At 42.2% G+C, this 14924-nt stretch overlaps 1 protein-coding gene across 8 annotated transcripts in view; it reads left to right on the forward strand.

The window, feature by feature from the left end:
- ATXN7 (ataxin 7) overlaps nt 1-14924 on the forward strand; it is a 142265-nt gene that overhangs the window by 101375 nt on the left and 25966 nt on the right. Inside the window, exon 1 of one of the 8 annotated variants that reach the window (XM_019469831.2) lies at nt 5361-5865. The exons of the other annotated variants lie outside the window; for them this stretch is intronic. Within the exon in view, the coding sequence (XP_019325376.1) occupies nt 5799-5865 (67 nt within the window). The 5' untranslated portion in view covers nt 5361-5798. Of the gene's footprint in view, nt 1-5360; nt 5866-14924 lie in introns of those variants that run through there. 8 annotated transcript variants of the gene reach the window in all.

Raw genomic sequence — 14924 nt, forward strand, 5'->3', positions numbered from 1 at the left:
CAAGGCTTTGTGGGTTCTGGCCCCTCGTCGGGCTCTGTAGCAGTGCAGAGCCTGCTTGGGATTCTCTCTCTCCCTCTCTTGCTGCCCCTCCCCCACTCATGCTGTCTCTGTCTCTCTCAAAATAAATTAAAAAAAAGAAAAAGAAAGTTAAAATATTGTTTCACCAGAGTGACTAACCGGCCTTTTTTCTATGTGATCCTTACTGTGCTTAGTTGTGCTACTTGAATCTCAGTCTGTTTAGCCAAACAAATGAAATGGGAGCCCTAATCAGAATATGCTTGTTTGATGTAATCGCAGAATTTCACATTGTCTAAATTTTTCTTCCTCTCACAGTGCATTTTTTAAGAACAAAAATTTGTTCCTTATGGAGTTTTTGAATAATGCATGAATATATTAAATATATAAACATCATGTATTTTTACATAGACAAATGTATTAATCTCAAATATGCTATTTTCAGTTCAGCCTACTTTTTTCTTGTTTCATTGGCTTTCTGCCTACCCACCTTTTCCAGCTGTAATAGCCTTCTGTCTACTGTTAAACCATCTATGTAACTTGGTACATTATTAGTACATAACTTAGTATATACATGCTTCTATATTTTTCTCATGCTAATAAATTTATTCAGGCCCATCTAATCCTTTCTTAGTAAGGACTTGTGGTCATAGTTTTACAGAAAATGGATTCTATGATGCACACTTCTGCTTCTTTTCTACTCAGCAATACCACGTGGGAATTTATTCACAGGCCAGGATAACACTATTCGCCCCATTTTAATGGTTGCTCACTATTCTAAGTTGTGGCTGTACAGTAGCTTCCTCATTGAAGTCCTCTGTGGACATACACGTATTTCCTCCTTTTTGCCTCCATGAACAAAAGAGCAGTAACCATCCTCCTACATATGTCCTTACCTATTTGTGGTTTTGTTTCTGTGGGATTAGTCTCAGGAAGGGATTCCTGGGTCAGAAAGGGTACTTCTATGCATTGTTAATAGCTGCTACTAGATTGTTTTCCCCAAAGGCTATCATCCTTTATATCTATTAGGTGTGCTTGAGAATATCACCACCAGGAGTATTCAGTTTCTAAAATTCAGTTTCTTCTTCTAAAGTGTCTTAAAGTGTTTCAGACACACAAACAAATGTAATTGATTGTGATCTAACTCTGAACTAAGTTTCTGAAACAAGTGCAAACTTTTTTACTATCAGTGTTAGCATGGATGTTCTGAGTTTGAGTAATATGTAACGATAGGATTTCAAGAGATCTTTCAAAACAAGTGATGATTTTAAAAAAATATATTGATTTAAGCAATCACAGGCAATTTTCCTGGCATCTGTGGGAAATTTCTATTCATCCTGCTTGGAATTTACCTTTGGGAGAAATCTAGGTCAGCTAGGCTGAGATCCCTTTCTGCAAAATGTATAGGCTCCTAGAAGATAACATTTTGGGGTGAATTTAATTGCAGGACTGATGATTTTAAGAATCTGTTTGTTTTATTTCTGATATCATTATCCTCCTTGCATTTGGCATGATTGGTCACCTTCTAACAGTGTTCACTTTGTGTATCAGATAATGACTGGACTGAGGTCAGACTGTGGTTAACACAAAGCCTATGTAAATCAGGCCATGAGGTTATACTTACTTTATTTCCCTGCCTTTGAACAATTTGAACAGTTGAAAAGGGATACACGCATGAAGTGTGGCAGAGCCCTGAAGAGCCGTCCACCGAAAGATCAGATGATGGCAGCCAGAGGAAGGCTGCTGCATGGTATTAACCCCCAAGGTGAATTATCCCCATTTAAACTTCATCTCCCACCTCTCCTAATCCGGCATGAGTACCTAATGAGCACTGGATAATAACATAGCAACATTTCTTGGTGAAGCTAATCTGATTCTGGATAGCAGGCTTCCAAGCCCACAGCTGAATGAATCGCTTGGTATTTCCAAGTTTGAAAATACTTTCTCCCCCTTTCAAGTGTTCCTTGGCAGCAGGTAAGGAATGTTAAAGCTCCTGTAAGTGCCAATTAAGGCCAATTATAACTTGCCCGGCCTGCTGAGACACTGAAGTGAAGTCAGTGGAGACTTGTGGCTCCTGTAAACTGGAGAACTGGCTACCACCAGTGACAGGAGCACAGCCTTTACCAACTGCCAACAACTTGTTGGTTGCTGTGCTGAACACCACATGACACCTGCCGGCCTCTCAGGGATTTGATTTAGGAAATCCCAAGATTTGCTGGGGACATCACTAATTTCTGTAGCAGCAATCTCTTTCTCCCGTTCCTTCACATGATGCCCACCATCCAGTTTCTCCTTGATTCCAATCATAAAAGCTAACATTTATTGAGCACTGAAGATGTGTCAGTCCCTGTATCATGTACGTCACCTCTGACCCCTCACCACGGCCCAATAGGAGGAGGCAGTCTTAGCACGTCCCCAGAGAGGACACCGACCCTGAGGGACACAAGTATCTTGGCCAAGGCCGCACAACTGGAAGTGATGAGACTGCGGGCTAGCTGCCCCCTGAACCCAAGCCTTTGAGGCGCTGCCCTCCCTGGCTACTGCTGGTGTGCGTGTTTGCTGTGCGCAGACTAATTCACGGAAGAGTTTTGTCAGTTCAGGACTCCCTTTGTGCACCAGAATAAATGTGATGCCTGCACGCCATCCGCAACACCTCCGATACCTATAATTTTTAGTCTGTAAGGCATGGATATTATTCTACTAAAATGGTATTTTAGTCTCAGGCTTTTTTTAGTCTATAGTCTTTCATTTTTTTTTTTTTTTTTCATAAGAAGAAAGAAATGTGACCATGTCCCCATACCTAGACATTTAAACATGAGCCATCATTGGGAAACTTAATACCAAATAAGCTTCATTTGGATAGGATATTGGGAGATGGTTTGTAGAAAATAGTAATCATGCAGAGCTCCTGGGTGACTCAGTGGATTAAGCATCTAACTCTTGATCTCAGGGTCGTGAGTTCAAATCCCACTTTGGCCTCCACGCTGGGTGTGAAGCCTACTTAAAAAAAAGAAAAAGAAAAAATGAAAATAGTACTAATGCTGTTCAAGCAGAACAAAGTAGTATTTAATTAAGCATTTGCTTAACCATTTTACTCAGGGCATTCAGAGAGAAGAATGTGTGTGTTTGAAAAAGACAAGCTTTTGTGTATTTTTATATATTCTTTAATGTTTATTTATTTTTGAGACAGAGAGAGACAGAGCATGAATGGGGGAGGGGCAGAGAGAGAGGGAGACACAGAATCGGAAGCAGGCTCCAGGCTCTGAGCCATCAGCCCAGAGCCTGACGCGGGGCTCGAACTCACGGACCGTGAGATCGTGACCTGAGCTGAAGTCGGACGCTCAACCGACTGAGCCACCCAGGCGCCCTATTTTTATATATTCTTATTGTACAAAGTTATATTTTCCTGGCTTACACTATCAGTCATCCCTTTTTGGATATAGGTCTTAAAAATTTAAGTTTAAATTGTTTCTCTCTTGTTTATGCAATTGACTGTTGAACAACATGGATTTGAGCTGTGCAGATTTTACCCATTTATCCGCAGATTTTTTTTCAATAAATGTAGTACAGTACCGTAAATGTACTTTTCTTTTCCTTATGGCTTTCTAAATAATGTCTTCTCTAGCTCATTTTAAGAATACAGTATTTAATACATATAACATTGAAAATATTAAGTAGTTTTATGTCAGTGGTAAGGCTTCTCACCAACTGTAGAATTTTAGTACTTAAGATTTTGGGGAGTCAAAAATTTAACAGATTTTTTCACCTGGTGGGGGGGGGGGCAGCAGTCAGTGCCCCTAACCCCGACATTGTTTAATGGTGAACCATATGTAAAATTAAAATATAGATATGTATTTGTAGCCATTAAGGATGTTTGCTGAGGGACACCGGGGTGGCTCAGGTCATGATCTCTCGATTTGTGAGTTTGAGCCCTGTATCTGGCTCCACGCTGACAGTGCGGACCCTGCTTGGGATTCTCTCTCTCTCCCCGCCTCTCTGCCCCTCCCTGTGCTTGCTCTCTCACAAAATAAATAAAATAAACTTAAAAAAAAAAAAAAAAAGAACAAGGTTTGTTGCAATTCACCCTAGTTTTCACCAGGATTATAGAAAGATTTGATTATCAGAACTCGTGGATTGGCTGGGTTGTGTAATGATATTTTTTCCCCACAAAAGCGAACATTAGAAAGGCACGTATTTGTGCTGGGAGAAGAGCTAGGACTCTGGGGTCTGGCCTGACAGGTGCAGTGATGTGGAACGGCGGCTTCGTCTGAGAAAAGGCCCCTTATCTGTTTTGTCCTGTGACCAATGACATCAAGGAGATTCCTCAGCTGCCCCTTGGGAAGGGTGGGTGGGTGCAGACCTGTTGCAATCAAGTAGGATAGCAATGGAGTTTTTTCTTCTAGCTTAAGACCTTCAGTGAATTAATCTAAACTTATTTTTGCTAAGTAATTTTGAAAGATGTTTTCATCCTGTGCTTGATCTGCTGATGCCCCTTACCTGGTGTCCTCCTGGAGTCTTTTAAAGACCACTATAGCTTTGCATTGTGTGAATGTGATTATAAGAAGCCTGGAGGGGGGGAGGGGAGTAGGTTTGAGAAAACCCTCTGGATCTTAATATTGTTGCCATGGTCAGGATCTGATTGCTTGCCATGAAAATAAAGCAGTGTGGCTATTACTCTTTTGTTTTAGAATAAATTTAGAATTTGTGTCTGCTCTAATAGAAACCATTTCCTACGCCTCACAACTCTTTCCCACCCCTTCCAGGCCAAATCTTTTCCACACATGTAATTCATGACTTCTTGCCAAATATTCTCTATGGGGTGATGGGATTCTGTAGAGGAATTTCCCCCCTCCTTTTGACATTTAAAAGTGTTCATTCTGAACTATCAGACATCTGAGTCTATTTATGTGTGCAGCCTTTATCATCATAAAACTCAGATCAGTTGGCCATTTTTTCCATGTCTATTTGACAGTAAGATTTGGGGATTGAGAGTAGGAGAATAGTTTTATGGGGAGTATAATAGGGTTGACATAGAGAAACAGACCAGGAAGACACTGTTTTTTATAAAGAGTCATTAGGGAGACAAGTTTTTGGATTAAAAGTATAAAAGGTCCTAGCTTTAGTCAGTCATCTAATGATTGAGCACCAGGCTTCAGACAGTCAGGTGTAAATTGTTCTGAAATAAGATGCATTTTACAAATATGCATAGAAAATTAGTTAAGATTTTTGTTACTAGATTTAAGAAAGGAAAGTAGACTTCAGAGTGACAAATTTTAGTTATTTTTAAGTATAGATCACGGGGAAATAAAATGTCGAAAAAGACTGCGACTCTTTGTAGAAATGCATTGACTTTAAAACTTTCCAGTTTATCGAGGCTTAAAATGTAGGCTGTATAATGAATCATATAAATTTTCCAATATACCTGGAAGCAGCAGTGTCCATTTTAAAGGTATTCAGAAAAATCAGGGTGTGAGTAAATTCGCATTTTAGGAGGTTAAATTTATAAATTCCATCTTCTCCCGTTTGGGCAAGTTGCCTTTCAAATAGAAGGATTAATTTACACCAGTCAGGACGCCTTGTATGACCATATTAGTTGAAATTAGACTCCACCCCTTGTTTTCTGTTGATCTGCCAGGACCTTTGTAATTCAAGTGCTTTTTACAGTAGTAGCAAATGTTACATAAGACCAAACATGGAGCATATTTGGAGTTGGTGGGCAGACCCAAGTCATGATGCAAGCTTGCAGTAGCAAGTGTGCAATGAAGCACAACCAGATTATGTGAATGGAAGGTGACAAGAAGCCTTTCCAGAACAGCCCTTCCTCCGCACGAGGGCTGAAAGCTCCACTGGGTAAGTTTTCCGAGGCAGTTTTCAGAGGCTGGGCTTGGCCCGGGGCCCGGTTGGGGATGAGCTTGCGGGAGGTGGGTTAGGTCTTTGCTAACATTACATGGAAGCAAGCAGAGCGGGAGGAGTTCGCGCAGGCCTCTTTCCTTCTGGCGTTTGGCCTCCCCTGCCAGCAGGCCCTAGGCTGTCTGTTGCTGGAGTGGCAGAGGGAGTGAGCTCTGCAGAGCTGGTGGGTCCGAGCGGGTAATCACAACAAGGGGGATTAGCTGCTGCAAGCCGTCCACAGGAGCCATTCTGAAATGTCATTTGAGTGATCTGGACAAAGTTCAAACGCAGACAGGAGTCTAGTTTGTTATTAACTCCAACAAAATGCTGAGGTTTGCACCGCACGGTTCCCGTATCTCAAAACAGGGAAAGCATTAGTTACGCTGCTCTCTAAAAATGGAGGAACGTTGTAACACGCTTTAACTGTTTGTTTTTTATCTCACTTGTGGTAAGTGAGGTTTTATGACAAGCAGTTCATAGTGTTTCCTGTCGAATGTGTTTGAAAGCTGTTTGGTCAGATACTTCAAATCCATAGCAAAGGTTCCAGCAGAACACTGTGTCAAGAGGAAGAACAACTTCAAGATACAAACAGTAGCCCTGGAAAGTCATTCAGTTACTTAAATTGAGTGTATAAAAATTTAATTACAGACTGACTGCCAGAAAGGACGACTTTTTTCAGTTGTGTTATCAAGGTAGCCGGTACAGCCAAGCTGATTGTTTTGAGCTCTGTTGGGAGGCTCTTCTCCAAGTTACCCTGTCTCGTGCTTCTGTCGGTAAGCAGGGAGTGAGGTGACAGTTGAGTTCTTTACTTTTCACTGGATTCACATTTCATGGCTTCTGCAGTAATGAGCTTGACCGGATAGTTTTAATTGAGGTTAAAATTTACCAGTTTGAAGGACTGTAAACAGATCTTAAACCTTTAACCAAATTGCTGTTAATTCCCTAGAATTTATCTTTTTTAAACTCTCTTTTGTCAGGCGGTTTTAGTTTTGCTCTTTGTAGTTTCATTTTTGAATATTGGGTTTTTTTTGGTTTTTTTGGTTTTTTTTTTGAATATTGCTTTTGATGTTCATTAGTTGACAGCCCCAACCTATAGGTGGGGCAGATACTGTGTTTCTCTTTTTGGGGAGCATTGCGGGCAGAGGTGGGGGTGGGGGGGAACAAACCTATGCTACAAACTCATTGAAAACATTGGCATTGTTAGGTAATGAATCATCCGTTCCTTATTAAACAGGGTGCTTAATGAAGAAGGCATTTTGGACTGCGTTCTGAGTTTGAGGTTTTTGGTGTTCCTGTGTTCACTGTCTCCTTCCCTCCCCCATCCAAAATAAAGTGAAATTAAAAGGATACCGAATTAGCAGGGACTAGCGATAAGAATGTGACTTCGACTCGATGCAGCACTTTGCAGTAGGTGATGCCGTCGTTCCTTTGCACCTTGGACTTGCTACTCTTTTTTGGCCTGGGAAGACCATGTTCCCTGTGGGGGTTCCTGCACAGCAGTTTTCATTTTTAAAAACACACCAAACAAAAACAATGAAAAAGAGAACTTGAATTTGACTTTTACCGGTTTCCTTTAATTCTGTCTTTCCTACGTGTGTATGTGTGAGTGTGTGTGTAAAATTTGGATTGCAGTGGTAAAGGCATCCTTTTTTTTTTTTTAATTCCTTTTTGCATTTTGATATAGCTTTGTGTCTTTCATTTGGGTAAAACTGTGACCAAGGCCCAACATGTGACTAGAGAGAAGTTTGTGGAAGGACTGAGTATATTGATGCCTGAACCACACATGCTCTATAACAAATTTTGGGAGATTAAACTTCTAATGTTAGATCACTGAACTGTAGGATGCTTCATTCCCTAACCAGTGGAGGATTAAATCAGAAGTAACTAGAGACTGTTCGATTTTTGGTTTTGGCTCTTTTTTCTTTTCACATGCCGATACCGGAGAAACACAAACATTTCAAGTCATTGATGGAGTGGGAGGGAGACGGGAATGAATTCGGCGACAGTGTTGTGCACATCACTCGGTGAGATCATGTTTGTTTCAGGCAGGGTGGTTGCTTGCTATACTCTGCCAGCATCCTTTGGGTAACACTGTGCTTCCTGAGCACAGCAGAGAGAGGTCCTTAGGGCTGTTAGCAAAGTAGAAGTGTCAGCCAGCATGCCATTCGTTGCATGATAGCCCATAGTCAGAAATGGTGGCAGAAAATTAGAGTTTGGTGGCTGCGTTTCGCTCAAGGTAGAAGCTGCCTTTTCCCCAAAGGTGCTTTCACTGAAAACATCTTTGTGTGCCTGTTGGAGATCATGATGATAACCCGCAGTTCAGAGTCTGTACCTTGAACAGGGTTGCGAGAGCATAGGAAGGGCCCCATTAAGGAAATGAACTGATCATTCCGACCATTCACTCTTCCTTAAAACAAGCTTTCTTATGACGGTGATTATGAAGAAATGATGCTTCACACTCACGACCAAGGTGATCTCTGGTGTACCTACCCTTCAGCACCTCTTCTTTTTTCTCTATCATTTCATCTACTTTAATAAAAAAAACTTGGATTTTTAAAAAGCCATTTTAGCAGTGTTTGCAAAAGCCAGAAGTTAAGATGGCAGGGGAGGAGGACCCCCAGATATTCAGTAAGTTTTTCATATTTCTCACTTGAAAGCAAAGTACGGAAAGAACAGTCCCCACGGGAAGAATTCCTGGCAAGAGGATTATTTGAAGTTGCCATATTTCTGCTCCCTTCTTAGCAACATTATTTACAATCCATTCACGCCTGTCCCTTCCCCCACTGGAGTCCGAGTCGTTCTCCCTTGTAATCTGCCCTTTGTGATCTGTTCTCTTTCATGCCGCTAGTGTGAATGGGGATGCTGCAGGGCGCACCCTGCCCAGAGACGTGGAAGTGCCAGGAGACCCGGAATACTTTTCGTGGGGCTTTTATTTTCATCATAAAGCACTGGCTTGAAGAGCTTGATAATTTGATTATAGACCTTTGGTGAAAAGTTGTTTCAAGTAGCCCAAGTGCTGTAAATGACTCTCTTTTCTGCACTTTCCCCTTATGTTTTAATTTAAAAGCACCTCTGCATTAGGGGGAGGAGAAATGCATTTGGCAGAAGTCGCAGTTGGAGACTAATTTGTTAGGGCAGCCAGTGTTGAAATCATCCTTTTCAATTAAATCTCTCTAGTGGAAATGATGCTGAGTGCTTTGTGGTAAAGAGTTTTTCTTCCTCACTGTTTTTCATTGCTGTTTGTAACCCACCTAAGCATGCTTTTCTGAGGCTGCCTCCCAGCTCCAATTTTGGCTAATTGTCCTTTGAGGCACTGCCTGTCAGAGGTCAGTTTGGGATTCCCCAATGTGAGATTTGAATGTTACAGAGACAGTCTTCGTCCGTTGGGTGTTTTTTAGCATTAGACTACACCAGGCTCTCTCTGGAGTAGTCTAATCAAGTGTCCAGGGACCCTAAAGAAGTTGGATCAAAGAAAAAGCAGATCTGGGTTAAAGAGAAACTGTGAGGACAGGGAGTAGGGTAGGAACACGTTTGCTGGTCAGACACACGCGGGTGCCTTTACATAAGAAGAAGGAAGTTTACAGGGAAAAGCTGACAGTGGAAGTAGTGAGCACATCATTAATGCTTCATGTCCATGGTGTGAATTTACATGGTATGCCAGTTTTGTTTTGTTTTTTAATAATTATTAGGAAAAAAACAGAAGTACTTTGTCAAACCGAAGTCACGGCTTCACAGAAATTGCTGAGGGTAATGCTAAATTAGATATGCCTAGTCAGTCACTGAATTTTGAAGAATATATTAAGTAAATAATAGTCTAGGTAAGGTGCAGAAACGACGAAAGATCTGGAATGGGATTCAGCTTTGAAGGTCAAAAGTCTTAGGGAAAACACTGATGTGCAAAGTAGATGTGGAAAGAAGACGCTCTGAGAGTTGAAAAATATATATGTAGTCTTCCTTTATAGTTTCCCGACCTTAGATGTTTTTATAGGGGTCATCTTTAAGAAAGACCGCTAATGCCAGCTGACCCTTCAGGAGTTGTGTTGGCAGCCCGAAAGTGCACTTATGACAGTTTGGGTTAATTGGGAGCTGGCAGTATAACATTCAGTTATTTTTCAATCTGGATATCAAAATAAGCAATTTAATAAATTCTGTGAAGGGCCTGCTTAAATGAATGACCCTAACTTTCTAAACTGAACCTTTTGTTACATGCAGGGATTACTTGCTATGCCTGGCCAAATAATCCATATGCGTGCATTTAACGTTTTATAGCCATGTGTGAGCTTGATTATTTAAAACAAACAGACAAACCCCTTATTTTAAAAGGGAGCAATTCTAGAGTATTAGTGGGATGGGACTGTCAAAGACCCCATGAAATCATACATTCCTTAAAGTGTGGATTGATATTTTTCATAAGGCCATTGCATACAGAGTACACACTCTTTTTAACCTTACCTGACCAGATCTGTCCAAAAGGGTGAGTTTCATTTAGAGATAAGTTGGTGAGTTTTAGGAATCATTTCTTCAATAATCTGCCTAAAATATCCGCCTTTGGATCCATAAGCTGAATTTGAGACCTTCCCTTCATTCCGTTCCATCACCTGCATTTCCTCCTGAATATGACTCGTTTCCATCAGGAAAATGAACCAAATTTTTATTTTCAAAATAACTTTAGCTCAAATGAGCATTCCTTTTTTGTTTGGTGTGAATGTAATCATTTGTGAATGAATTCTAAAAGTTATTCCTCTGAGCTTTTATGAGAAGAGCTTGGATTGACACAGAAACTAAATATGTAGCTTCTACCTGTACTCCACGGGAGAAGATAAAGTGGGTTAGGTTTGTTTGTAAGTGATTTCTGCCTGCTTTGATAATCAGCATGCCTTTCTCACAGGAGTCTGTAATTGGCATTAGCTGAATTAACAGGGGGCATGTGTCTTAGTGCCTGCTGAGTTCCCAGTGCCTGGTCTGTAGTCGGCCCTGAGCTTTGGGCTCTAAAACTCTCCTTTAGCTAATCCCCAATAGCCCTGCCCTGCAGGGTAGGTTTGACGACAGATGAAGAGGCTGCCAAAGTGGGTGGAATCAGGTTATTGCCCAGTGTTACCAGCTAGTAGGTTGCAGAGCACGGCTTTGAACCCGTCTGTCTCTGATTCCAAAGTTCTTGCTCTTTTAGGTAATCTATTTAAAAAGTACTTTTAATTTATGTATATTTTAATGTGTATTTATTTATTTTGTGAGAGAGAGCAAGAGCAAGTGGGGAAGGGGCAGAGAGAGAGAATTCCAAGCAGGCTCAGAGCTTGGTCTCACAAACTGTGAGACCATGATTTGAGCCAAAGTCAAGAGTCGGACCCTTAACCGAGTTGCGCCCCCCCCCCCCCCCCCCGCAAAAGTATTTTTTTTTATTTAATTTGGATTCTGTTCAGGCTAGTTAATTACTTAGCTCACATCAACACTGTGCCTGACAGCTCTGATCCCTTACTGGAAAGGCAGCCATGACTGGCCAGAGACCAGAGAATGACCAGAAACATGCATTGTGTTGGTCCAGAGGGGGCCAGCCTAATCCTATAGAATAGGTATTCGCTGTTCTTAGTAAAACAGACCCATCTGGGAACTTTGTAAAATGATGCTTTTTAGCAAGAAAGACAGCCCTGACGGGTACTTTTCTACCAGAATTCACTCTGCAAACCATCTTTGATGGTTTAAAACCCTCCTGAGCAAAAAAAGGAAAAAAAGAAAAAAGCTATCCTGGCTGACATGCATAGCTTATCTTTAGGATAGATAGCTTGCAAAAGGGAAAGATAAAATCTCAACAACAACCTGGGTTTCCCTTAAACAGATTCTGGATCCCCATCCTGAATTTACTAATATTCTGTCTCAACCTTGTGTGCTGAACCTTTGCAGTCTTTTGTGCTGGCGGTTAGCCTATTTTGCTGAGCCCTTGGGAAGATGGATGGGCCTCTTACTGATATATGCCCCAACCCTCACCTTTCCCTTTCCCTTCCCCTTCCCCTTCCCCTTCCCCTTCCCCTTCCCCCTTCCCCTTCCCCCTTCCCCTTCCCCTTCCCCTTCCCCTTCCCCTTCCCCTTCCCCTTTCCCCTTCCCCTTCCCCTTTCCCCTTCCCCTTCCCCCTTCCCCTTCCCCCTTCCCCCTTCCCCCTTCCCCCTTCCCCCTTCCCCCTTCCCCCTTCCCCCTTCCCCCTTCCCCCTCCCCCCTCCCCCCTCCCCCCCTCCCCCCTCCCCCCTCCCCCCTCCCCCCTCCCCCCTCCCCCCTCCCCCCTCCCCCCTCCCCCCTCCCCCCTTCCCCTTTCCCTTTCCCTTTCCCTTTCCCTTCTGCCTGCCTTTGGACCATGTATTATGGCTTGCTAATAACACCACACAAGGACAGGTGGAATATAGTGTGGCCCAGCCTGGGTACGAGAGTCAGCCTGCCTGGGATTGCATCCCAGCTATGCCTTTTAACTAACTGGGTGGTGTTGGGCAACCAACATGAGTCCTTTAAAGCCTTAGCTTGCTCATCTGGAAGAGGGGATCATAACAGTATCTGCTTTGTAGAAGGATGGCCAAAACTGAATGAGATAACGTCTGTAAGTTACACATTGTGGTGCCTGACACATGGTTTATGCCCAATAGACAGTGACAGCTGTTGTTAATGTTGTTGAAGGTGAGACTTCTAACCAGTCAGTTGTTTGAAATATAAAACATTAGTGAAAAGAGCCCTGAGCAAAAACAAGTTTGTGAAGTGGTCTTAATTGCTGTGAGATGCTCTTGCCTGCTCTTACCTGATAACCATTGAGAATGGGACAGATTGATTCTGTGCTCACAAATGATAATACGCCTTTATTTTGGCATGTGTGAAATTGAGGCTAGAACACCAAATGAATATTTCCCCCCTTTTAAAGTATAATCAAGTAAATCATAATTCATTATAGAAAAATTAACATACAGAGGTTTTTTTTAAAATTTTTTTTATGTTTATTTACTTTTGAGAGAAAGAGAGAGCACAAGCAGGGAAGGGGCAGAGAGAGAGAGGGAGACACAGAATCCAAAGCAGGCTCCAGGCTCCGAGCTATCAGCCCAGAGCCTGATGCGGGGCTCGAACTCACAAACCATGAGATCATGACCTGAGCTGAAGTTGAACACTCAACTGACTGAGCCACCCAGGTGCCCCAACATACAGAAGTTTTTAAAAATAGACCCAGGGCACCTTGGTGGCTCAGTCGGTTAAGTGTCCAACTCTTGATTTTGGCTCAGGTCATATCTCAGGGTCATGAGATTAAGCCCCTCGTGGAGCCTGCTTGGGACTCTCTCTCTGCCCCTCCCCTGCTTGCGCTTTCTCTCTCAAAAAAAAAAAAAAAATGTATACACACACACACACACACACACACCCTAATCCCAGGGATAACCGCTTAAAATTTGATGTATTTCCTTGTAGATTTTTTTCAAGAATGAATTGTTTGAAGTTAAAATTTGCTTTGACAGCTTTTTAGGTTTGTGCCCTAACTTTTACACTTGTGCATCAGAATTATTTTTCGTTATTTTCAAAGCAATATTTATTTATGACTTAAGGAGATCTAATTATTTGCTTTGAACTCCTTTTTGGTTTGTACCTGGGTATCAACACGTACATATGTATATTTTTAAACCTCAGCGTGAATCCCAGATTGCAAGCTCAGTATTCTTGGTTGCTTTCCATTTTGGAAGACATAAAGACAGCTATCCTCTACCTTACCCTCCCCGATACCCTGCCGCTCCCTTCAGTGCCATCACATGTTCGAGCCACAAGGGGGAAGAAAGTCCGACGCATCCATCTCTTATACACTTGCACGCAATCTCTTTTTCTCTCCCTCTCTTCCACCTTTCACCTCTACCTCTTTCTTCACGTCTGTCTGCCCTGTTTACTCCAAACCCCCAGCGCCCCCCCCCCCCCCCAACAACACACACACTCATCCATGTCTGCCTCTCTGTGCTCTTTCCCTGTCTGTACTGTCTGTCTTTTGGGCTGCCTAACTATCTCTCCCTTTGCTAGAGCCATTCAAAGTGCCCCTCTCATCCAGGGACAACAGAGTATGCCTTCTCTGAGCTGGTGCCAGACCCTGTAGAGAGGAGTGCTTTGAAAACTCAACTTGGACTCCTCACCAAGCCACACTGCAGTTATGCTTAGCGCCTGGCCACCAGTTTGCCCACTTAATAAAAGGTCCCTAACCCTACCCATAACTTGCCCATTTCTCTTTTGATCTAGGAACAAACACTTTTTTTTTTTTTTTAAGCTGGAAGCCCAGTTTAAAATCTTATGAAAAATAAAGGCCCACAGTGAAAGGATGGGGAGATTCCAACTGAGCTGTAATTAAATGTTTTTTCCTCTTTGCTTTCTCTCAGAGAGTAAGCCAGATGCCGCCCTTTCCAGAGAATAAGTTACCAGACCATGATGTGAAGGAACAACTTTATTCAGCAGCATGACAAGGATTTGAGCTGGCACTTTTCAGCCAGAATCCGTTAACATACACGAGCACACACGTGCGTGTGCAACACACACACACACACACACACACACACACACACACACACAGACGCAATCTGTTTCAAGTTTTAATGAATGAAAGAAATTCATGTAATAGATTGCCATTCTTAGTTTTTAAATGTCTTTTATTACTGAAGTAGAAAATATAAATGTTATCGATACACCAGCTGATTTTTAATGCTAGAAAGCTTTGATCCTTGATTTTTCTAGTGCAAAATCCCCGAAACGAGTGTTAATAGACTAGAAAAGAAGCATCAGCTGAAGAAAATGGCGGGAATGGACTATGATGGGAATATAGAATTACAAGGACAGACTTGAAGAAAGTTCTGCTGTCCTACAGCACACATTCCTAAGAAATTACTGCACTGTGCAACATTGTGTAATAGAATCCACATGAGACTCATTAGGGGAATGGGGTTACGGGCACAGCACTCAAAACTTCATTAGTGACTCACACAAAAAAGATAGGAACCTAACAGAAACAGTAGCACAGTTTTCCATAGATTAAA

Source organism: Panthera pardus, unplaced genomic scaffold, assembly GCF_024362965.1.
Source record: "Panthera pardus isolate Hobbes unplaced genomic scaffold, ASM2436296v1 HiC_scaffold_8, whole genome shotgun sequence".
NCBI lineage: Eukaryota > Metazoa > Chordata > Mammalia > Carnivora > Felidae > Panthera > Panthera pardus.